The following is a 23,681-nucleotide window of genomic DNA, read 5'->3' on the forward strand; positions in this document are numbered from 1 at the left end:
GAGCGCATGCGCCCTATAGCAAAAAAAAAAAAAACCTCTCCAAAAAAAATATATAGCTAATATTCTTGTGTGTGTGTGTGTGTGTGTGTGTGTGTGTATGAATGTCTACATATGTGTATACTATTTTGTTTATCCATTCATCAGTGGACACCTAGGGTGCTTCCTAATCTTGGCTTTCGTGACTAGTACTACAGTAAACTGGGGTGCAGGCACCTTTGCAACACTCATTTACTTTCCTTTTTCTGTATACCTAGTAAAGAGATTTCTGGATCATATGGCAGTTCTATTTTTAGCTTTTTGAGGAACTTACTGTTTTCAGTAACAGTTATATTAATTTACATTCCCAACAGCAGTGTAGCAGAGTGACCCTTTCTCTGTTTGAAGTTCTTCTTTATGCCATTTTGAGAATAAAAATAAGGAAAAATTTTTGTATAAGAACTATTAAGAGGGGACCAGCAGTTGACATAATGACTATGTCGCTGGACTCCTATGTAATTGACCATGGTTCAAGTCCCAGACCCACTGGCTTAAACTCATGCCGGGCGTGTGTGCGTGTGCACCCAAGACCTGGGGAGGAGATTGGAGAAGAGATTGTGGCGTGGCCATCCCCCTGAGGGGTGATTTCTCACTTTCTGTCTTTCTGTGTCTCTGTCTTTCTGGCGAGCACATGCACCCTGTAGCAAAAAACAAACAAAGAAACAAATAAAAAAAACTCTAAAAAAAAACTATAAGGAGTGGAAAACTACATATGTATTTGAAAAGCTATATGTCTACATTTGATCAGAAAGAAACAATTCATTTACCCCTAGAAACTTTTTTATCCACCTGTGTGGCACATGGGTGAATTTATTGAGAAAAAGGGAGAGAATATTCAAATATTTGAACCTCAAATATGTAAAGTTAGAGCTATTTAAGCATTAAATGTAAGTTTATCTCTCTAGTTCACAAACTATATAGAACATCTACCATACTTACCACTTAGAAAACCTTTTTAGAATTATTTTATTTATTATTGTTATTTTTTAATATGATCCAAGAGAGTGAGAGGGAAAGTGAGAAAGCAAGCCGTCCAGAACTCAAACCATGGTCGGCCATGTGGGAGTCCAGCTCCTTAACCACCTTGCCACTGGCCGGCTCTAAGAAAACTTATTGAGCCAAAAAGAATTATGTGATTGGCATTATATCTTTCATATGCCTTTGAAAGCTCAGCTCCGAAAACCCTCCTCTTATTAGGCTATGACAAGTCAAATTTATGACATGGCAAGTTTCTTCTAAGTGGCCTTTCCTTCACCTTTGCCTTAGCTCTTCATTAAGTTTCTGAAACTTGAACCAGGTATACATTTTCCAAAGTAAATTTTTAAATGTTTTTAGACAGATTTTTGATACAGTTGTGTGTACTTGGTAGAGAGACAGAGAGACAGAAAGCGAGAAAAAAACCTCCCAGGGCAGGGGGTGGCCACGCTGCAGTCCCTTCTCCCTTCTTCTCCTCTCAGGATCCTGTGCACACACGCACATGTGCCCAGCATGAGGTTTAAGCCATCAGGTCTAGGACATTTGACTATGTGGGAGTCCAGCGTAACCATTATGCAATCAGCTGGTCCCTCCAAAGTAAATTTTTTTTAAATATAATTTTGTGTAAAAAATCCCATTTTGGGGTCAGTAGGTGATGTAGTGGTTAAGGTGTTGGACTTCCGCATGGTTGACCACAGTCTGAGTACCAGACCTGGCAGCTTGAAAATTAACACTGGGCATGTATGTATGTGTACCAAAGTCCCAGGAGAATGGACGAGAAGGGATTGAGGTGTGGCCATCCCCCCTGGGGGATTATTTCTCACTTTCCTTCTTTCTGTCTGTCTCCTCTCAGGCAACATATGCACCCTATGGCAAAAACCTTTAAAAAAAAAAATTCTATGTTAAAATATTTTGTAGATTCTAATTATATTCCCCTTCTTCAAAATCAGCACTATATTTTAATATATTAAAGATAAGAGGGGCCAGCAGATGGCATAGCAGTTACATCACTGGACTCCCACATGGCCAGCCATGGTTTGAGTCCCAGGCCTGGTGGCTTGAAATTCAGGGTGGGCGCATGTGGGTGTGTGCCCAAGGTCCCAGGAGGAGAATGGAAGAAAAGGGATTGCAGCTGGACCATCCTCCCTCGGGGGTGATTTCTCACTTTCCCTCTCACTGTCTCTGTCTTTCCCTCCCACCCCAAGTGCAGGTGACCTAAGGCCAAAACTTCTAAAAAAAGAAAAAAAAAAAACTAAAATAAAATAAACATCAGAATCCTTTAGGAATTTGTTTAATCCTGCACTTTGCAATCACTCACCTTTGAAGTAGTGAATACAATCAATAAGAAATAATGGGGTTGTAAAAAGTGAGGATTACAAGAAGTTCCATTGGGTAAGAAGGCAAAATATTAGAATATATATTTATCTTGTTTGTCACCTAATAAAGAAGAGAGATCGAGCTTTTAGAAATATATGCCGTGATATCTGACCTGATACTCTTATGTAGTCCATAGGCCGGTTGGGCATTTTTCCAGAGTGGCTACTGTCCAATATAGAGGCATGGACAGTGATGCCCTTAAATTCTCATTGCTTCCAATTTTTTAAGTTTGGTGCTGAATTGGGGGATTTGTAGATTATATTATCTATTATTTATTAAGCTGGATCTCAAAAAATGAATAAGTGACTTTATAAGATTCTTGTAAAGAAATTGGAGATTATAGATAATACTAATAAACAAACATGTGAACAGTAAAATAGAGAAACCTCTGGTACTTCTCTTGCTTTACGAGATAGAAACAGTTATTGTGTAATCAGATCTGGGAAGAACTTGCTCTTCCAAAATGGAAATTATCAATATCATTTTAAATATGGCTTGTCATCTCCTTTTTAATGATGACTCAGTTAGGTGTCTGTCATAGAAACAAAAACAACTCTAGATATTTGAATATTTGTGAATACAAAATTAAAGGGCTAGATAAGCAAAAGGGAGAAAAGGTTTAATTACCAGAGATTAGAAAGCTGCTGATGCAGGACCAGCAGTCGGCGTAATGGCTATGTTGCTGAATTCCCATGTAGTCGACCGTGGTTCAAGTCTCGGACCCAGTGGCTTAAACTCATGCCGGATGCGTGTGCGTGCATGCCCAAGATCCCAAGAGGAGAATAGAGGAGAAGGGATTGTGGTGTGGCTATTACCCATGGGAGGTGATTTCTCACTTTCTGTCTCTCTGTCTCTGTCTTTCTGGCGAGTGCATGCACTCTATAGCAAAAAACCTCTCCATAAAAAAAAAAATAAGAAGAAAAGAAAAGAAAGAAAAGAAAAGAAAGAAAGAAAGCTGCTAATGCTTAGATGCTCTTGTAGGTATAAAAACAAGGGGGGGGGGCTCCTTCCTTCCTACTTGCATTCCCCCTTTGGCAGAACCCCAGCTAGAAACCAGCCGGTAAGGCTCAGCCAACTGCTGTCACTAAGGTCTGGAGCTAAAGGTTTGTCACAAATAAGTGCACAGTGACCCTAGACTTTTGTGTGTGTTGTATCTTATGTCAGCTGTTGCCGGAACTATCACAGTTTTCAATACATTTAAAACTAAGTATCCAGGGTTAGACTGTGGCATGGGGGTAAAACATGATGATGCTTTACAAGGCTGACCTACATGAGAAGGTTCCCATTTGGTGTCCAGAGACTTCCCTGACTACTCTGGACACACATGCGCCCATAATCAGGGCAGGCTGAAGCTGGGGGGTGAATTCCTCGAGGTGTGGGGATCCTGCTGGAAATGCTGTCTCTGTGCGTCTCCCTCTCCCCTTGCTCATTTCTTTCTTGCTCACTCTTAGAAGAAATAAATAAACTTTAAAAAAAAAAGAAAGGAAGAAACTGAGCACCCAGAACATGAAGACAGAGCTCTGTATTTTGAGAACAGAACAAAAAGATGTCATAATTTTGACAAATTAGATGGAAACTTTTTTTTTCTTTTTTTTTCTTTTAAGAGATTTTAGAGGGAGAGTGTATGCACTTGCAGGAGAGAGACAGAGACAGTGAGAGGGAAAGTGAGAAATCACACTTCCCCCAGGACGTATGGCCACGCCACAGTCCATTTTCCTCCATTCTCCTCCGGGATCTTGGGCATGCATGCACGTGCGCTGGGTGTGAGTTTTAAGTCACTAGATCCAGGACTCAAACCACAGTCAGCCATGTAGGAGTCCAGCGACATAACCACTACGTCACCTGCTGGCCCGAAAATCTTATTTTTAAAATAATGTATTTTCATTTTTTAAGTGTTTCGTATAGCATATGCTTTTTTTATTCATATTTAGGTACACTCACATTTTATCATTTACAAAGAGATATTCTTATAGTTCATGCTTTAAACTTTGTGCTGATAGAGATGCATAATCAAAAAAAAAAAACAAACAAACAAACACAGAGTTAGCTGTAAAATTCTTTTCAATTCCTTCCAACTCTGAATTCAAGTAAGGGCACCTCTGTTCTGGTTGACTTTGTGTATGTTGTCATCTAGTCTGTGTAAATTTCACAGCATTCTTAGATGTGTTCTAGGGCTCCTGTGACCTTCCTCATAGGAATCCCTTCTGCCCTAAGCGATCATGTCCTTTGTTTTCAAGGTAGCAGTTCTCAACATTTGACTGTACATTAGAATCACCTGGTAAGCTTTTACAAAAGAAAAGTATTTCCATATATACATTTAATTGATCTAACGTGGAGGCCAACTGTCTTAAGTTTTGCAAGCTATCTGGGTAGTTCTAGTATGCCGTCACTGATCCAAAGAGAATGGAACTTTCTATCTGACATCAGAGTGCTGGTGGGGTGGCAAGAGGATACCTGGGAAGAGACCACGAAATCTTTTCCTACCAAACCTAAGATTTTTAAAAAGAGTAATTTTTTTAAATCATCTCTGAGCCCCCCCCTCCATTAAAAAAAATAATAAAAAAAGCCTTTTTTTCCTCTTTTTTTGTCTCAAGAGCTCTTGGCCAGAAGATAGAACTAGAAAAGCGTAACTAGAAAACTGATTAAAGGAATAGAATTTTTTGCATAAAATCTTGAGGTAAACCCCCAGAAATAAAAAAGATTTATTTTCATGCATAAGCTATTTCCTTCGGTGTGGTAGCCAGCTGTGTTAGTCTCTAGCATTAAGGGTTTTTTTTAAAGTGATATGCATAAATCTTGAATTTTGCTGATTAAAAGGGATGCCTATAAGCTTGTGTCTTACAGGCTTTTCAGCAATATTTTTTTATTGTAATATTACAGGATAAGTGTTCTACGCACTTTGTCCATTTGAATTTGCACACTGAGCACTGACCGATTCGAAAGAATTAATTTCCTCCCAAGAGATAATGACACACTAGGCAGAAATAGAAGCATTTGTTAAGGACTAGGGGGAGTAATCTTTCATAAGGACTTAAAATGCAAAACCATGCTATTCAAGGCTGTCACGTTCACTTCAAAACTTAAAAGTCTCACAAAGACTGTCTTGACAAAGCAATCAAAGCATTTCTGCAAACAACAATCTAGAAATTAACAGACATCTGTATTATAATATTTTAATTGGTAGTGGGTGGCATTTATAATTTTAGTCAGTGATTAAGATTTCTGTAATGACGATTAAACATCTCTTTACACATTCTCAATGGATTTTCGTTATTTGGTTGCATTTTAGTCTTGAGTAATTTGTTTCTTATTGTGAAAGTAAAATTCATTGTGTAAGGTGGACTTTGGGGATTGTAAAAATTTGAACCTAGAAACTAAATTTAATGTGCTTTCTGAAATGACATTTATTTCTATTCAGTTAGTTATGCAGTGTTCTATGGTCACGGAAGCAGAGAGAAGATTGGTGAATAAGGGCCAGCTGGTGGCGTGATGGTTAAGGTGGCCAAGCACTCACTTCAAGTTCTGGAGTTGGCTTGAAGAACTTGCTGGGGGGAACCAGCAGTTAGCGTAATGGCTATGTTGTTGGACTCCCACGTAGTCGACCGCGGTTCGCGTCCTGGACCCGGTGGCTTAGAACTCATGCCGGGCGCGTGTGCGTGCGTGCCCAAGATCCCGAGAGGAGAATGGAGGAGAAGGGATTGAGGCGTGACCATCCCCCCTGGGAGGTGATTTCTCGCTTTCTGTCTTTATGTCTCTCTCTGTCTGGCTGGCGAGCGCACACGCCCTATAGCGAAAATCTCTCAAAAAATAAAAAAAAAGAACATGCTGGGCATGGATGGTGGTGTGATCATCCCTAGTGGGGGGGAGTGCTTTCTCTTTCTGTCTGTCTCTCTTTAATTAAAATTCATATGATATAAGTAATATTGGGGGCTGTCTCTGTGGTCTGGTGGTTAAAGCAGCTTGAGTTTTGACCTGGAGGCTTAAGAAGCACAAGGGTGTGCCCAAAAATCCCCAAAAAGAGGAAGAGATGGACAAGGAAAGATTATAACATGACCATTTCCCATGAAGCATGCTCCCCCACCCCTCCGCCAGTCTGTCTCTGTCTCTGTCTCTCTCTCTCTCTGAAGAGCACACACCCCCTCTAGCAAAAAATGTGTGTGTGTGTGTATGTGTGTGTGTGTGTGTGCACGCGTACTTTCTAGTCCAGTAATAACCTTAGTAATATTTTGTAGGGGCTGCTTACAAGTTAGGTATCAGACTGCTTTGAGTATCATTTCTTTACAATGCACACATCCCCTCTAGCAAAAAATGTGTGTGTGTGTGTGTGTGTGTGCACGCGTACTTTCTAGTCCAGTAATAACCTTAGTAATATTTTGTAGGGGCTGTTTACAAGTTAGGTATCAGACTGCTTTGAGTATCATTTCTTTACAATGCCTGTACTCTAGTGAAAAACAAAATGGCTAAAGAGGAAACGAAAAATAACGTTATCTCAGAATTACCGTCTTGAGCTGGCCTCATATATAGTGATTTAATGTCACATGTCGGGAGCTGGATTCCACATGGCCAACCATGATTCAACCATGAATCCCAGCATGGCAGCTTGAAAAATACAATGGTGCATGTGCAGGCATACACAAAATTGTGATGAGGAGAAATGGAGGAAAGGGATTATGTCATGACTGTTCCCCACGGCGAGGGGGTGTCATGCTTTCTCTCCCATTCAGTTTGTTTCTCTCCCCCCAACCCACCATTTCCTCTCTCACAAGTACATATGTCCTCTGGCAATTAAAAATAAAATTCAGTCTTCTTCTAAATAGACTGTTTTATATCATTTGTAGTTTATTTGTACAGTTAGTTTTATTTGTAGTATCAAGATTTGAGTATAATATGAAGGTTACCATTTCTACACTGTTTAGTTTAAGAAAGAAAGGTTTACTGAGAGCCAGCAGCCAGCATGGAGGGTAAGGTGTTGGATCCCGTAGTGCTGAATCCCACATGGCCAACTCTACGACTCTAGTCCTGGACCCAGTGGCAGGCATCAGGCAGAGGGATACCTCAGAGTCCTTAGTTTTATTCTGGAGCTTAAGTATTAATAACATTTTTTCTTTAAAAAGAAATTTTTCTTTGTTTGATATAGAGTGTGTGTAGTCACCAGAGACAGGGGAAAAGTGAGAAATCACCACCACTACCACCACCCCAGGAGAGATGGCCACACCATGATCCATTTTCCTCTTACTATTTTGAGTACACACTGACATGTAGCCAGTTTATTTTTCAAGCTGCTGGGTCTAGGACTTGAACCATGCAATTGGCTGTGTGGGATTCAGCTCCTTAAGTACTATGTCACCTGCTGTCTCAAGTATATTTTTTAAAGACTTATTTATATATTTTATTTGACCAGAGAAGAACAGAGTGAGAGAGAGAGAAAGTGAGAAAGCAAGAGCCAGGTCCAGAACTTGAACCATGGTCAGCCATGTGGGAGTCTGCTCCCTTAACCACCATGCCACCTGCCAGCCTCCCAGGAATTAATAACAATGAAAATCATTTAAATCACACATACACTGACCCTACTTCTTCAGACCCCACAGAGGAGAATTTGGATTATGACCCTGTCTTAGACATTATCAAGAAAAGATTTTATTAATGGTATGCTATAAAAATCTTGTCTTAAAATGATTTTGTTTTCTAGAAATTACCTCAGAATACAGGTCCTGAGTATATTAAAGCAATATCTGTTTTACTTTTCATTTTAAAATAAATGCAGGGTTACAGTTTTGGTACTTAGATTTCTCTAGTGAGGAGTAGTATTTCCATTTGTGTCATTGCCATTATTATTATGTATGTCTGGGTTTTGACATTACAGTTTTAAGAATTTTCGTTCACTAGGCAAAAGCAGAGTTAGGTCACAGTGCTCCAAGGTGTTGGGCCATTGCTGGACATGGTTAACACAAAAAGATAAACATACATTTGTGGTCAGTTTCCCTCTCATTTTAGAGGAGGAAAATACCAACATTAAATGTAGTATATTTGTAGTCAGCAGGTGGTGTGGTGATTGGGGCGCTGGATTCCCACATGGCTGACTGCAGTTCAAGTCCCAGAACTGATGACTTGATTTCTCACTCTCCCCATCCTTGTCTTGTCTCTCTTGTGAGTGAGAGTGACCTATAGCAAATTAAATAATAAGAAGAAATAAAAATTTTAAAATAATTCTTTTAACAAAGGTAGTATATTTAACATATAAACTAAGTCTTTTTTTTTTAAAAAAAAAATATATATATATTCACAAGTGGGTCAGCAGGTGGCATGGTTAAGGGTGTTGTACTGCCACATGACCAAACATAGTTCAAGTCCTGGACCTGGTAGCTTGTTTTCTCTCTCTCGCTCTCGCTCTCTCTCTCTCTCTCATCAAATTAAAATAAGTAAATAAATTAAATTATTCTTTTAAAATATATATATATACACACACACACAAACGAGCAGAATTAAGTAGTTTTCTTTAGTACTCATTGACATTGTTAAGCACAATTTATTCTTACTCTTAATTATATCCCTAGTGTTGATTTTAAAGTTTTTTTTCTAATTTATTCTAAATTCTTACCTTTTCTTCAGCCCTCTTAGATCCGATATGTGGCTCTGTGGTTGAGACAACTTGATAACAGATCCTCAAAATGGTTTTCTCTCCATTGCCAGTGAAAATGTGTCCTACCTAATGTAGGCCACTTTGTTTACCACTGGGTTTATTTGACAGCGTTTTCCTATTGATCTTTCTAGTGTCCACAATCAATTTACGCAATGAAGAGCGTGCTAAGGGTGTCTCTATAATTTGGATAATGGCCTGCGGCCAAAAGGTTCATATATTGGAAGCTGTGTGATGGCTTTGGGAGGTGTTGAGACCTTTAAGTGATAGGGCCTGAGGGGAGGGCACCATCCAGTCAACCGGGGGTGTGGGAGGGGCAGAGGAAGTGAGGACCGCTGTTTCCTCTGTGCACGCGCCCGCCTTCCTCTCTGCTTTTGATGCCATGCTGTAATGAGCACTGGGGTTGACCCTGATGCCTGCCTGCCACACACCTTTGGACTTACAGCCAAATAAACCTCTACTCATAAATTACCTAGTCACAGGCATTTCTGTTGAGCAGTATAACAACTCTCACAGATGGAAACTGAGTCTGTTCTCACTTCTCATCCTTATTTCCTGAGTTTTAATTTTTCGGTGTTCTTTCATAATAAATTAAAACTGGGAAAAGAGATGAGGCAGAACATCATGCCACTCTCTGGCAAGTTAAAAACAAAAGCAAACAAAAGACACAGAGAACTGTTTGGTCTTTCCAAAAGTATCCCCTTCTTAGGACTTATGGATTAAAATGTGTATAGAGGGCCTTGAGCATTTTTAAATGTAGGACTCGTGGTGCCTAGAGCCACCTAGGGAAAGGTCACGATGCTAGGAAGAAATGGAGATTCATGACACAAGTTGTATCCTTGCTGGCTCCTATGCCTTTATTTTTAACACAGAATTTAAAAATGAAATATCTTGGGGCTGGCACGTAGTGTGGTGGTTAAAAGCACGACTCCCACATGGCCAACCTTGGTTCAAGTCCTAGACCTTCCTTTCTCACTTCCTCTCTCTCGCTCGCTTTCTCTCTCTGTTCAAATTGGAAAAAAATAATAATAAATAAAGTTAAAATAATCCTTTTAAAAATGAAATATCCACGGACCAGCAGTTGGTGTAATGGCTTTGTCACTGGACTCTCATCTAGTTGACTGTGGTTCAAGTCCCGGACCTGATGGGGTGGCTTAAACTCATGCCGAGTACATGCGAGTGCATGCCCAAGATCCTGAGAGGAGAATGGAGGAGAAGGGATTGTGGTGTGGCCATACCCCTGGGGGGTGATTTCTCTCTCTCTCTCTCTCTCTCTCTCTCTGTGTGTGTGTGTGTGTGTGTGTGTCTTTGTCTTTCTGGCAACCACACGCACCCTATAGGAAAAACCTCTCAAAAAAAGAAAGAAAGAAAGAAATATCTCTCATCCAGGTAAAAATAAAGTTCTAGGGCTGGCTCTGGGGCACTGTCGTCTTAATGTACTGCTCAAGAGAAGCTAGATCCCACAGAGTGACTGCAGTTTGAATCTGTGACCATCAGCCCAAAGCATGCCAGACACACATGAGTACCCAGGACCCAGAAATGGATTTATGGTTTTGCCCTGATCTTCATTTCTCTACAATATGATCGTTCTCTTATCCCTATCCTTTTGGTACTAGAAAAGAAACTTCTTTCCTAAATAGACTTCAGGTCTGTTCCTTCTGGTTTTAGCTGTCCCTATAGCTTTCTTCCTTGCTAAACTTGGCAGATTCTACACTTCCACCTTTGTCTGTTTTTTGTTTTTGTTTTCTTTTTTTTTTTTTTGGAGAAGTTTTTGCTATAGGGTGCGTGTGCTCACCAGAAAGACAGAAACAGAGATACAGAAAGTGAAAAATCCCCCCCCCCCAGGGGGGATGGCCACACCACAGTCCCTTCTCCTCTATTCTCCTCTCAGGATCTTGGGCATGCACGCATACACACCCGGCATGAGTTTAAGCCACTGGGTCTGGGACTAGAACTGGTGTCAACCACATAGGAGTCCAGCGACATAGCCATTATGCCAACTGCTGGTCCCCATGTCTTTTCCTTTTTAGCAGTGCTTCCTAGACTTGGTATTCTCTAGAGAACATGTTCTGTGACCTGGCTGCCCCCAAGGACCCCATGTTTGAAAGATGTTACCTACCAAATTGCATCTATTAATTAAACTATGTTGTTGTATTTTTGTTCATCAGAAACATAGGAACTATGAATTAGGGTTTCTGAGCTAACCAGTTAGCCACACTGAATTGATATAATTAAAAAAAAAAAAAACTTTTGGAGGGAAATGGGCATGATACATAAAACTTTAGAAAATATCAATATAGTTTATAGATCATCATTATCCTCCTCCTCATTGTTATTATTGTATTAGAACCTTAAAGGTATGGGGAGCCCTGTGAGCAATGAGGACCCCAAGGTCTGAATCACTGAAACTTAAAATCTGATGGTTATGACTATAATGAGAATGCCAGTCAAGTGAGTATGTTGAGCTGATCCTTTCATTTCTTTGGCATTTTCCATATAGATTGAGTATGAAAGGAAGAAGAAAGAAGATGGAAAGCGAGCTCGAGCTGATAAACAACACGTTTTAGACATGCTGTTTTCGGCCTTTGAGAAACATCAGTATTACAACCTTAAGGACTTGGTAGACATCACAAAACAACCTGTGGTATGTATATGTTTATATTAACCCTTTAAATGGGTCCTGCTTCATTAACAAGTCATTACTAAAGATGAGTATGCCATGATTAAGTTCACATTCATCTATACTATTGACAGATTTTATGTCAGATTTTATGTAAAGATGTCTTAATACAGCTGTTTTTTTTTGTTACATCAATTTAAGACTTAATGTTAAGACGCAGTTAACATTAACAATTAGTATAAATAAAAGGAATTATCCTCAGTTTTTAACATTGAACCCTAATGTTTGTATCATTCTACTCTTTTTCTCAACTAAGAAAACTTAACTTCTCTTTTTTTTTAAAAAAAATCACTTTTCTTTTTTGTTGTTTTGAGGGGTTTTTTTAAAGAGGTTTTTTGTCTTCAGGCACATGTGCTTGCCTAAGAAAGAGACAGAGACAGTGAGAGAGAAGGTGAGAAATCACACCCCAGGGGGAATGGCCATGCTGCAATACCTTCTCCTCTAGTCTCCTCTCAGAATCTTGGGGGCACACACACACGTTCCCAGCATGATTTTCAAGCCACCGGGTCCAGGACTTGAGCTTCTGTTGGCCCATGAATCTCTTTTCTTTGAAGAGTCATAGTGGACTGTTACGGTTGTAGGGTTTAACCCTGAGTTGTGTGTTATTCTCTGTGAACTTTCAGACTCTGCCTAGCACTAGCAGTAGGTCCTTTTAAATTTGAACTGAATTGCTTCTTCAGCTTATGCTTGTTGAGATTGTGTTTGGATTGGCCTATTCTCCATTTCTGTTTTTTTAAGGAAAATTTCAATAAGTTGACATTTTAAAAAGATTGTAATATATATATATAATCATTTTTAACTTTCCTCCAGCTTTTTGTGCCTATTTACTAGTCGTTTGTATTACTATTCCATTTAAAGTGCTGGCAGAAATAAGGGATTCAGATGTTTTCTCCATTTTTTGAGTCACATTTTTCCCAGTTTAACTTCCCTATATCTGATGTTATCAAAGTATCAGATTGAATTATAATAGTATTTACTTACAGCTTTAAAAAAATTAAATGGAAGTCTTTTTATTAGTTTCCTTTAACATTTTGTCCATTCTGCCAGTATACTCAAGAATCTGTTGATTTTGGGACCAGCAGTTAGCGTAATGGCTATGTCGCTGAACTCCCGTGTAGTCATATGAGGTTCAGATCCTGGACCCAGTGGCTTAAACTCGCGCCGAGTGCATGTGCGCGTGCCTGCCCAAGATCCCAAGAGAAGAATGGAGGAGAAGGGATTGCAGCATGGCCATTCCCCCTGGGGGGTGATTTCTCACTTTCTGTCTCTCTGTCTCTCTCTGTCTGTCTGGCGAGCACACGTGCCCTAATAGCAAAAAAAACTCTCAAAAAAAAAAAAAAAAGAATATGTTGATTTTAGCTGTTCCAGTTATTTGATTCAGAATATGTAACAAAATAACCTATTTTTAAAAACATTTTAGTAACCAAATGACCTACTTTTGAAGAGCTTGTTATATTTTTTTTGATTTATACAAAGCTTTAGAAAATGATTGATGGAATTTTAGTCTTGAGTATTTAGTTTCTCACTTCTGTGGAGATTTCTTACTGTTGCACATCAGCTGTTCACATTTTGTTAAGAAATTTATTTAAATTTAAAAAAAACTAAGTACTTTCTTTAATCGAAAAGAAGAAAGTATTCATGCTTCAGTATTATCATCTTATTTTAATGACTTCACTCTCTTTGACTTCAAAGCCTGAGAAGTGACATTCCAATCTAGACAAAAAACTTGAAATAGAATAATTCATTAGCTAGGCTGTGTTTCTTCTGGTTTTAATGAAGTTTATCTTCATATTTATATATAAATATATACTATATTTATATATATGCTTATAATATATATTTATTTAAATATTTAAATATATATTTATGTAGTGTATGCTTATAAAATATATGTTTACATATAATATATATAATTTAAATATAGATATTTATATAATATATATAAAGCACGTTCCAGAAAGTCCAAACGCAGTTAAGACATTTTCATGGAATAAAACACAAATTAGATATAAGAAAATAAGCATTTATAGAGTAGCATTCAGATGATACTAGGGAAGACAATTTCCTTGTCTTGACATGGAATGTAAGATTTCTTTCATATCAAAGAAAAGAGATGACTGGTATGTTCCTCAGTTTTTATTCTTCAAATAGTTTTATGGTGGTACTCGGTGAGTCTTACAATAGAGCTTCTTTTTTTTTTTTTTTTTTTTTGAGAGATTTTTGCTATAGGGCGCGTGCGCTCGCCAGACAGACAGGGAGAGACATAGAGACAGAAAGCGAGAAATCACCCCCCAAGGGGGATGGTCACGCCGCAATCCCTTTTCCTCCATTCTCCTCTCGGGATCTTGGGCTCGCACACGCACACGCCCGGCGTGAGTTTTAAGCCACTGGGTCTGGGACGCGAACCGCGGTCGACTACGTAGGAGTCCAGTGACATAGCCATTATGCTAACTGCTGGTTCCCTATAATAGAGCTTCTTAATTCATGATCATTGGATAGACTTTGGTTCCAAAGCATGGGAATCCACTGGCTTTTTTTTTTAATTAAATTATTTCTGTTTTTTTAATATTTTTTAATTTTTACTTATTTACATTCATTCACTGTACAATATAGTATACAAAATGAGATTTTTCCATTCAGAATACATCTATACTAATGACAGATTTTATGTCAACACTCAGTAAAGATGGCCTAATACAGCTGGATTTTTTTGTCATGTCAGTTTATTTAAGATTTGATGTTAAGACACACTTAACATTAACAATATGAATAAAAGGAATTGTTCTCAGTTTTTAACATTAAACCCTAATGTTTGTATAATTCTACTCTTTTTCCCAACTAGGAAAGCTTAACTCCTTTTCAAAAAAAAAAAATGTAGTCAACCCCATGTATTTGACCGGGACTTGAACTGCAGTCACCTACATGGGAGTCCAGCAACGTAGCCATTATGCCAACTGCTGGTTTTTACAGCCATTATCTCTAACAGTTCTGTTTAATTCTTTTTTATGATGTGTATCTCCTCTTTCAGATCATGCAAGAACTTCCTCACCTCTTAGAACTCCTCATCTCTTTTCTCCTGCATTTTCTAGAGATTGTTGTCTCTCTTTTCTTGCACCTCTGTTAACTTTGTCACTATGAATATTTTAAATTCTTTATCTGACATATCCACGAATTCCCTTGTATTGTCTGTGGAGGATGAAGCATTATTCTTTTCTCTTAAGGGAGAGATGTTTTCTTGGTTTCTCATATTTCTCGTGCCTCTATGGTGGTATCTGGTCATCTGATGAATTATGCATTTTCCCCTAATTTTTGGACTTGAATCTGAGCATTTAGAGGCATGCAGGAGGAGGTGGCCTTCAATCCCTAAACAGAACCATTTTTCTCCCTTTGTGCAGCAGATTCAGTGGAAATTGAAGATTAATCTGACCCTAAAAGTATTCTTGTATTTGGCTACTGGCTACTGTGCACCTAGATCTGTCTAGAAATTTACTGTGTAGTGGCTGAGCAGAAAAGTAAGAAAGGTAAAAGAAAACAACCCCCCAAAAAAGAGAAAAAAGAAGACAAAAACAATAAAAAAAGGGGGGGGCAGCTCAGAATTCAGATACAGGTGGCTGGTGATTGGCTAGTCCTATAAGGGGGAGGTAAGAATTAGCAAGATAAAAGAATGACAAAAGGCTAAGAAGTTTAAAAACTAAAATTTAAAAAAAAATTAAAAATAGAGACAGAGTGGCTGGCAGGTGGCATGGTAGTTAAAGGTGCTAGACTCCCACACAGCGGACTATGGTTCGAGTCCCCAACCTCGAGGCTTGCTTTCTCACTTTCCCTCCCTCTCTCTCTCTCTTTCTCAAAAATAGAGATGGGGAAAGACAGAGAGAAGAAAGTGTTACAACCTGGCTCCTGGCTAGATCTGGGGGCCGGGAGGGTGAAGTCTGGGCTGAAGGTGAAAATAAAGTGTGTGGATTTTTCTGAGGAGCAGATTCCCGTAGAAGGCCACTAATCTAGAAGTTAATTGTTTATCATCGTTTTATTGTTTAGAGACTAAATTGCCTATGCATGTGTAAAATTCTTGAAGGCAAGATTGTATGTTATCTCTATCCCTAAATATTTACATACCCTATGGCATAAACATAGTAGAAATTTAGCAAATATTTAATGAATTGATTTGAAAAAAGGGAAATTTTCAGTTAAAGAACTATCATATATGTTCCTCAAATGGAGTTTCATTAACAAGCCTCTTGTCATTTATGGTGGGAGGAGTGGGGACAAATAAGCAGTGTCAAGAAAGTGTGGAATGCCTTCAGCAGCTTCAGCAGGCTGAAGGTGGGCCAGAACTAGAGTTACCCCCACCTAGAGGAGATGGCAGGAAATGTCAGCATGGACTCCAGTGGAGTCTGAGGAAATCACTTATGGTCTTAGAACTGAGTGAGTTGGAGACCAGCAGATGGTGTAATGGTTACGTTGCTGGCCTCCCATGTAGTTGCAGTTCGAGGCCTGGACCCAGTGATTGAAAACTCATGCTGAGCACATGTGCATGCATGCCCAAAATCCCGAGAGGAGAATGGAAGAGAAAGGATTGTGGCATGGCCATCATCCCGGCGACTGATTTCTTTCTTTCTGTCTCTCTCTGGCAAGCGCATGCGCCCTATAGCAAAAATCTCTCCACAAAATAAAAAAAGAAAGAAAGAAAAAAGCTGAATGATTTGGACTAGATCATTGTGATCCCTTCCAGCTCTGAATCTGTGACTCTCTTCCTCTCTCATCTCCTTCACTCTTCCCCTCTCTCACATTTGAACCGATTGGCAAAGCCCACTAATCTATTATAGAAAAAAAAAAAGGCCAAAGCCCAGCTCTCCTTTGTGTGGGTAGCTATACCTTTAAAAGACTCGTAGGACCTAAGTGAGTCTGAATAATGGTCATTAGTATTACTAGCTTCATTTTAGTTTGAGCAATACCCAGGAAAATAGAAGATTGGAGTTCCAGAAATAAAGGAGGCTTCCTGGTATAATGGAAAGAACACCAGATTTAGAGTGTTGAGATCTCAGTTCACGTCCCAGCTCTGGTAGTCAGATAGTCCTGGATACAATACATAAATAATTTAATGTATTATTTACATATTTATTATTTAAATTATTTAATATATGGCATACTTAATACAAAATTTACCAACATGTTCAAATTATAGTATGTTTATAAAATTAGAATATGTTGATATATTCAAAATAATACCAAGTTTATTAGATCCTTGTGATAATTAAAGAGTGAAAGATGCTTTGTTAACTGTAGAATGTTTTATTAATTTTTAATTATTAAACAAATTTTTGAACCCTGGGTAAAGGGGAAGAAAACAAGTCAGTCAGTTCTTTAGTAAATGCATTTAATGGCATTGCCATGTAATAGCTTTTCATTTTCTGTTGGTTCCAATGCCACTCTCCCCCACCCTCTCCCCCCGAGTTTTTGCTATAGGGCACATGCTCTAACTGGAGAAGGACAGAGTGGAAGAGAGAGGGAAATTGAGAAAGTACCCTCTGGGGAGCTGGTTGCACTGAAATCCCTTCTCCTCAATTCTCTTAGGGTTCGGATATATATTCACACAAGCTGCTGATTCAGGACTTGAACCATGTAGTCGGCCATGTGGGATCCAGCTGCCTTAACCTCCACACCACCTGCTGGCCCATCTGATGCCACTTCCTATTAATATAATAAGTTTCCAACTCAGAAGTCTATTACTTTAAGTATGTCTTCTTCCTTATTAGCAGTACTAATACCATCTGCTTTCTGACCTTTATAATGTCATTTTTACATACTCTGAGTGAATCTGAAGTATTTTCTTATTATTCTAGTTTGTTCTTTTCTATATTAATTCCTCCTAAAAACCTTCATTCCTGCAAGCAAAATTATTGACTAGAGAAATTGCCTATAGGACCAGTTTTTTTCTTTTATTTACTAGGACATGACATACATAAGCAATCGGACAGAGTGAATCAAGGTAAATAAGCCATTTGAAAAGCTTTGGTAATTGAGATTACTGAATGATAACTGATATTACTGATATTATCAGGAATGTGGTATTCATTTGAAGAGGTATTTTCATGTGGTTTAATTTTTGTCTTTTTCCCCCTCCAAAATGGAAAAACAGAAGCCTGTTATTTCTCCCCAGCACAGCTTGATCTTTAACCTTGAATGTGTTGAGTCTGGTATTCCTGTTTTGTTATATCTGTAAAACAGAGGCATATCATAGATAGCCTATTCTTTGAAAATGAAACCATTCAAAATGTTACGTAATTGCTTTCTTTGAAACACTGGACTGCCAAGACCACTCTGAGCCCTAACACACTGTTCCAACATAGCACCCTTTGTTATTGATCATTAGAGCTCAACCTCTTCCTTTCCTCTGTTCTGTCTACCCAATTTTAGGTGAGGATCCAGGGGGTTATCTTTAAGTATATGATCGCTTCTAAGTCTGCAGTCTCTAATCATGTCAGTCCAGTGGGTCATTTTTTAATTCAGAAGATGTCATTGAACAACTGGTATGCTTTTCTTAATTTTTTAAATCTAGTTTTCTTAGATTTTTGCTATAGGGCACATGCACTCACCAGAGACAGAGACAAAGAAAATGTGAGAATCACCCCCAGGGGGATGGCCACACCACAGTCCCTTCTCTATTCTTTGGGGATTTGGGGCATGAACGCACACATGCCTGGTGTGAGTTTCAAGCTGCCAGCTCCAAGACTCGAATTGCAGTCAGCATGTGGGAGTCCAGTGCCTTAACCACTATGTCACCTGCTGGCCTCCAAGTCCCCCAATTTTAAATAATGCCCAACAGATAGTTGTTTGTATACACAGTGGACTTTCAGTAAAGAAAATGGTCATTTTACTGCTGTATCAACAATGGTGATATTAAGCTTATCTTCACTTTGCTTAAGCAAATTTTGAAATCAGTAAGGTTTAAGAATGTAGGCTTTAAAAAAATCTTTATTTAATTTTATTTATTATTTATTATTATTTTGCTGTAGGGCACATGTGCTCACCAGAGAGAGGGGTGGGAAAAGTGAGAAAGCAAGCCACCAGGTCTGGGACTTGAACTGTAGTCGGCCATGCCATAGGGGAGTGCCTTAACCACCACACCACCTGCTAGCTCCCAAACATGGGTTTTTTTAAAGAAAGAAATGGGCAGCCAGCAAGTGGTGTGGTGGTTAAGGCACTGGACTTCCCCACTGCTGACTGCGGTTCTAGTATGGAACCATTTATGTTAATGGATGGATGCTGGCCTCCAAGTCCCCCAATTTTAAATAATGCCCAACAGATAGTTGTTTGTATACACAGTGGACTTTCAGTAAAGAAAATGGTCATTTTACTGCTGTATCAACAATGGTGATATTAAGCTTATCTTCAGTTTGCTTAAGCAAATTTTGAAATCAGTAAGGTTTAAGAATGTAGGCTTTAAAAAAATCTTTATTTAATTTTATTTATTATTTATTATTATTTTGCTGTAGGGCACATGTGCTCACCAGAGAGAGGGGTGGGAAAAGTGAGAAAGCAAGCCACCAGGTCTGGGACTTGAACTGTAGTCGGCCATAAGGGAGTCCAGTGCCTTAACCACCACACCACCTGCTAGCTCCCAAACATGGATTTTTTTAAAGAAAGAAATGGGCAGCCAGCAAGTGGTGTGGTGGTTAAGGCACTGGACTTCCCCACTGCTGACTGCGGTTCTAGTATGGAACCATTTATGTTAATGGATGGAAAAGTGTTGAGCTGCGTTGTGAAAATCCTTGGTTCCTTGGGTCCAGATCACTAAAATTAGAGATCTGTCCCTAGGCGCAAAATGAAACCGCAACCACGAACGAAGTAGATAGAAAAAGTTTAATAGAAAGAAAGGAAAGGAAAGAAAGAAAGTACACCCAAAAAGGTTGTTGGGCCGGCGGATTGCCAAGTGGCAACTGCGCTTGATACTGGTCAACCGTTATTCGTATTACTAGAGGTCATGAATATTCATTAGTGGGAGGCCCCTTACACACTGCCTATGTTCTTCCTTTAAATTTGAATCCACACGTTCTCTCCTGCACCTGCGCACCTTCCTCACAGGCAAAGTGAGGAATTTGGTCACCTAATTACCTATGCCCAGTGCGAGCCAGGCTGCCTCAATTAGATCGCCTGGTGACTTTCTTTCTCTCTTGAGTTCATGTGCCTTGAAGCAAATTTAAAAATAAAAATAATGATGAATAAAAAAAATTAAATAATTTGGGACCCAGAGACTTAAACTCACACCGGGCATGTGTAGCATACATGCCTAAGATCCCAAGAGGAGAATGGAGGAGAAGGGATTGCGTCATGGCCATCCCCCAGGGGGTGATTTCTTGCTCTCTTTCTGGCAAGTGCATGTGCCCTATAACAAAAACCTCTCCAAAAAAAAAAGAATTAAGCAATTATTTAAAAAAAGAATAAAATGGGCAAAGAATTCCAGATACTAACTAGGCATTTCATCTGTAAAAAATTTAAATTTACAGATATATGCTGTATTATGAGTCTGTGAATTGATTGGGTCATTCTCTCAGGAACAGACACTCAGCTCAAACTAGCTTTAATAAAAATAGAATGTATTGGTTCATGTAGCTTGGAAGGTCAGAAATGCATCTAGCTTTATAGAGATAGCCAGATCTAGCTACTAACATTATTTCATTAGAACCATCCCTTTCCATCTCTTCTCATCTGTCCTCCTTTCTTGTTGGTGGTGTCTTTCTTTTTTTAGGCAGGTTCTTGCCATATGGGTGACAAAACAGCCTCTTAGAGCACCTCACAGCTAGCAATCCCTTAGGAAAAAAAGGGTTACTTTGCTAATCTTCCAATAAAACCCCCAGGGGAGGCTTTCATCAGCGTGATGGGGGCTGTCTGCACATTTCTGAACCAGGGGGTCGATCCATGACCCACTACCACTCCCACCCTCACCCTGTGTCACCTTTCCCAGAGTTAGCCTCTCATCAGTACAAACCGTTTTTATTGCAGTCTCACATTTAATATGTTCAAAACCAAATTCTTGATTTCTATACCTCAACAAAGCCTCCTCCCCAAGACTCCCTCATTTTATTGATACCACTGTTCCCCAAGTTGCTCAAGTCAGGCACCTACATTCCTATTTCTTTATCATGATACATTTCACAAGTTATGATGTATAGATCTCTGAGTGAGAATCTTAAAGGCAAAAGGCTTGTCAAAGATTATCTCATTTGGGGAACCAGCAGTTAGCATAATGGCTACATCACTGGACTCCCACGCAGTCGACCGTTGTTTGAGTCCCAGACCCGGTGGCTTAAACTCACGCTGGGCATGTGTGCCAGCGTGCCCAAGATCCCTAGAGGAAAGTGGAGGAGAAGGGATTGCGGCATGGCCATCCCCCCTGGAGGGTGATTTCTCGCTTTCTATCTCTCTGTCTGTCTGGCGAGCACACACACCCTATAGCAAAAACCTCTCAAAAAAAAAAAAAAAATGATTATCTCAGTTGGGATAGGAGAAGGCATAATGGTTGTGTCACTGGACTACCATGTAGTCGACCACTGTTTGAATCTCGAACCCAGCAACTTAAACTCACACCGGTATGTGTGCATGTCCAAGGTCCCAAGAGGATTGTGGTGTGGCCATCCCTCCAGAGAGTGATTTGTAGCTTTCTATCTGTCTATCACTATGGCAACTGCATGCATCCTATAGCAAAAATCTCTCTTAAAAAAAAAGGTTTTGGGGGGCCGGCAGGTGGTGTGGTGGTTAAGGACACTGGACTCCCACATGGCCGACTGCGGTTCGAGTCCTGGACCTGACGGCTCGCTCGCGCTCTCTCTCCCTGGTCAAATTAAAAAAGAATAAGTTAATTTAAATTTTTGTTTCTTTGTTTCAAGTTTTGCTTTAGGGTGTATGCACTTGCTGGAAAGAGACAGGATGGTCACACCATAATCCCTTTTCCTCCACTCTCCTCTCAGAATTTTGAGCTCACACACACTTTCACCTGGCTTAATTTTCAAGCTGCCAGGTCCAACACTTAAACCACAAGTCAGCCATGTGGGGTCCTGCCATTTTACCCTCCATGCCATCTGCTAGTTAAATTTTCTAATTTATGGGCCCAGAGAGGGAAGTTGGCTAGTGGCTTGAACTCACTTGTCCTGACTTCAGTCTGGTCATATTTTTTACCATATTGCCTTTCCTGTATTTAGACATGTGGGTCGATCTGTGGACAAACAAGAGAGATACTCTTCTGATAATAGAGATCCTTTTCTTTTCTTTCTTTCTTTCACTTTTTTTAAGATGTTTGCCATAAGGTGCATGCATTCACTAGAGAGAGACAGGGAGAGGGAAAGTGAGAAATCATCCCCTAGCAGGTACAGCTACACCGAATCCCTTCTCCGGTGACTTTGGGTATGCACACACACAATCCTGGTGTGATTTTTCAAGCTGCCGCATCCAGGACTCAAATTTCAGTTGGCTATGTGTGAGTCCAATGCCGTAACCACTATGTCACTTACTGGCCCCTTAAATGCAATCCTTTATATACTTGCCTTAATTATGGGGATCCCGTTTCTTAAAAAAATTATTTATTTATTTATCTATTTATTTTCTATTCATTACTTTTCTTTTTAATGCCCAGAACTTGTAAGGCAAGGACCAGAGCTTCCTTCTAGACACAAAAATTTTATAAATTCTCAGTTGACTGGTGAGGACAATAGGGGTATTTCTTGTCTAATGCGGTTTCTGGGAAGACTTCGTTCAAGTCCTCAATGGTCATCTGATCAAATGGAATTATGTTCTTCATCTTCTCCAGCTGTTTCTGATCTTCTTCAGTCCTGGCCTTTGAAAGGGACACAAACTCAGCACAACTTTTCACGTCTTCATTTTCTTCTGCGTCCACCTGGACAGTGTATTTATCCTCCGGCACAGGAACCTTCAGGTCATTAAACTTTTTCTCGAAGTCGTCCACAAAGCCTGCCTTGGCCACATTGGCCTTGTAATACGCCCAGTCAGTAGCTGGCAGGGTCTTGGGTAGTACAGCCATCCTGGAGGTGAAGGTCTCGTTCCAAGGTTTCAGGGAGTTTGCAGTAGCCTTTTGGTTTCGGGGTATTATTTCCCCAAAAGCTACCCAGTCAGTAGTTTTTAGGGCGGGTTTTCACCCAGCCATCTTGCAGTCCTTCACTGACCCCAGTGGCAAACTGTCCACAGCAAGTAATGGAAGTAGGTCACCCTTAATTATTTATTTTTGCAATTTGCCAGAGAGCACATGAGCTCACCAGAGAGGGGGAGAGGGAGAAAGACTTCCCCATGGGGGGTGTGGTCATGCCACAATCTCTTTTCCATTTCTCCACTATTGGGATTTGGGGCATGCATGCATACACTCAGGATGGTATATTTTTCAAACTTCTGGGTCCAGAACTCAAACTATAGAGTTTGCCATGTGGAATTTATTAAGTCCTTACTCTACTACTAATATGTGCTTAATGCTACTTATAAGTGCTATTTTCATTTAAATGCTTTGTAGTGACATTTACTTTCTTTCTTCTATTTTATTCCCTTTTTTTTTCTCTTTTTTAAAATCTGTATCATTTTGTTTTTTATATTACCTTTAAATTTTCATTTTCTCTCTTAGTGGAAATTTTTATTTTGAACAGTACTGCTACAGCTGAAAAGACAACCATTTCCCCAGCAGAGTATATTAATTAATGACAGCCCTTTTTGAGACTTCAGTTTCAAAAAATAATTTGCTAACTTATGAAGTAGAGCCTTAATTAAAAGTTTTAGAACATGAACTGTCATACTGAAATAAATTATTAACTACATTGAATATAAGTAGGTGAAATTTAAACACACTTATGAAATTTTAATATTTTGCTTTTGAATAGAAGATTCTAATAATGAGAGATCTACTACTTAGTGTGGAGCAAGTAACATTTTCCCTTTTAACTTGTGTCATTGTTTCTTGCAGCTTTTTTTTTTTTTTTTTTT

The 23,681-nt window shown here is 39.3% G+C and overlaps 1 protein-coding gene and 1 pseudogene across 1 annotated transcript in view; one reads left to right on the forward strand and one right to left on the reverse strand.

Annotated features, from left to right (window-relative positions):
• Positions 1-23,681, forward strand: part of GTF2F2 (general transcription factor IIF subunit 2) — a 197,642-nt gene that overhangs the window by 163,876 nt on the left and 10,085 nt on the right. Inside the window, exon 7 of the mRNA XM_006166506.3 lies at positions 11,526-11,669. Coding sequence (XP_006166568.1) covers positions 11,526-11,669 — 144 coding nt within the window. The remainder of the gene's footprint in view (positions 1-11,525; positions 11,670-23,681) is intronic.
• LOC102502521 (ATP synthase subunit d, mitochondrial pseudogene) lies at positions 22,378-22,860 on the reverse strand (annotated as a pseudogene).

The sequence above is a fragment of the Tupaia chinensis genome, unplaced genomic scaffold, assembly GCF_000334495.1.
Source record: "Tupaia chinensis unplaced genomic scaffold, TupChi_1.0 Scaffold144262_1, whole genome shotgun sequence".
Lineage (NCBI taxonomy): Eukaryota > Metazoa > Chordata > Mammalia > Scandentia > Tupaiidae > Tupaia > Tupaia belangeri.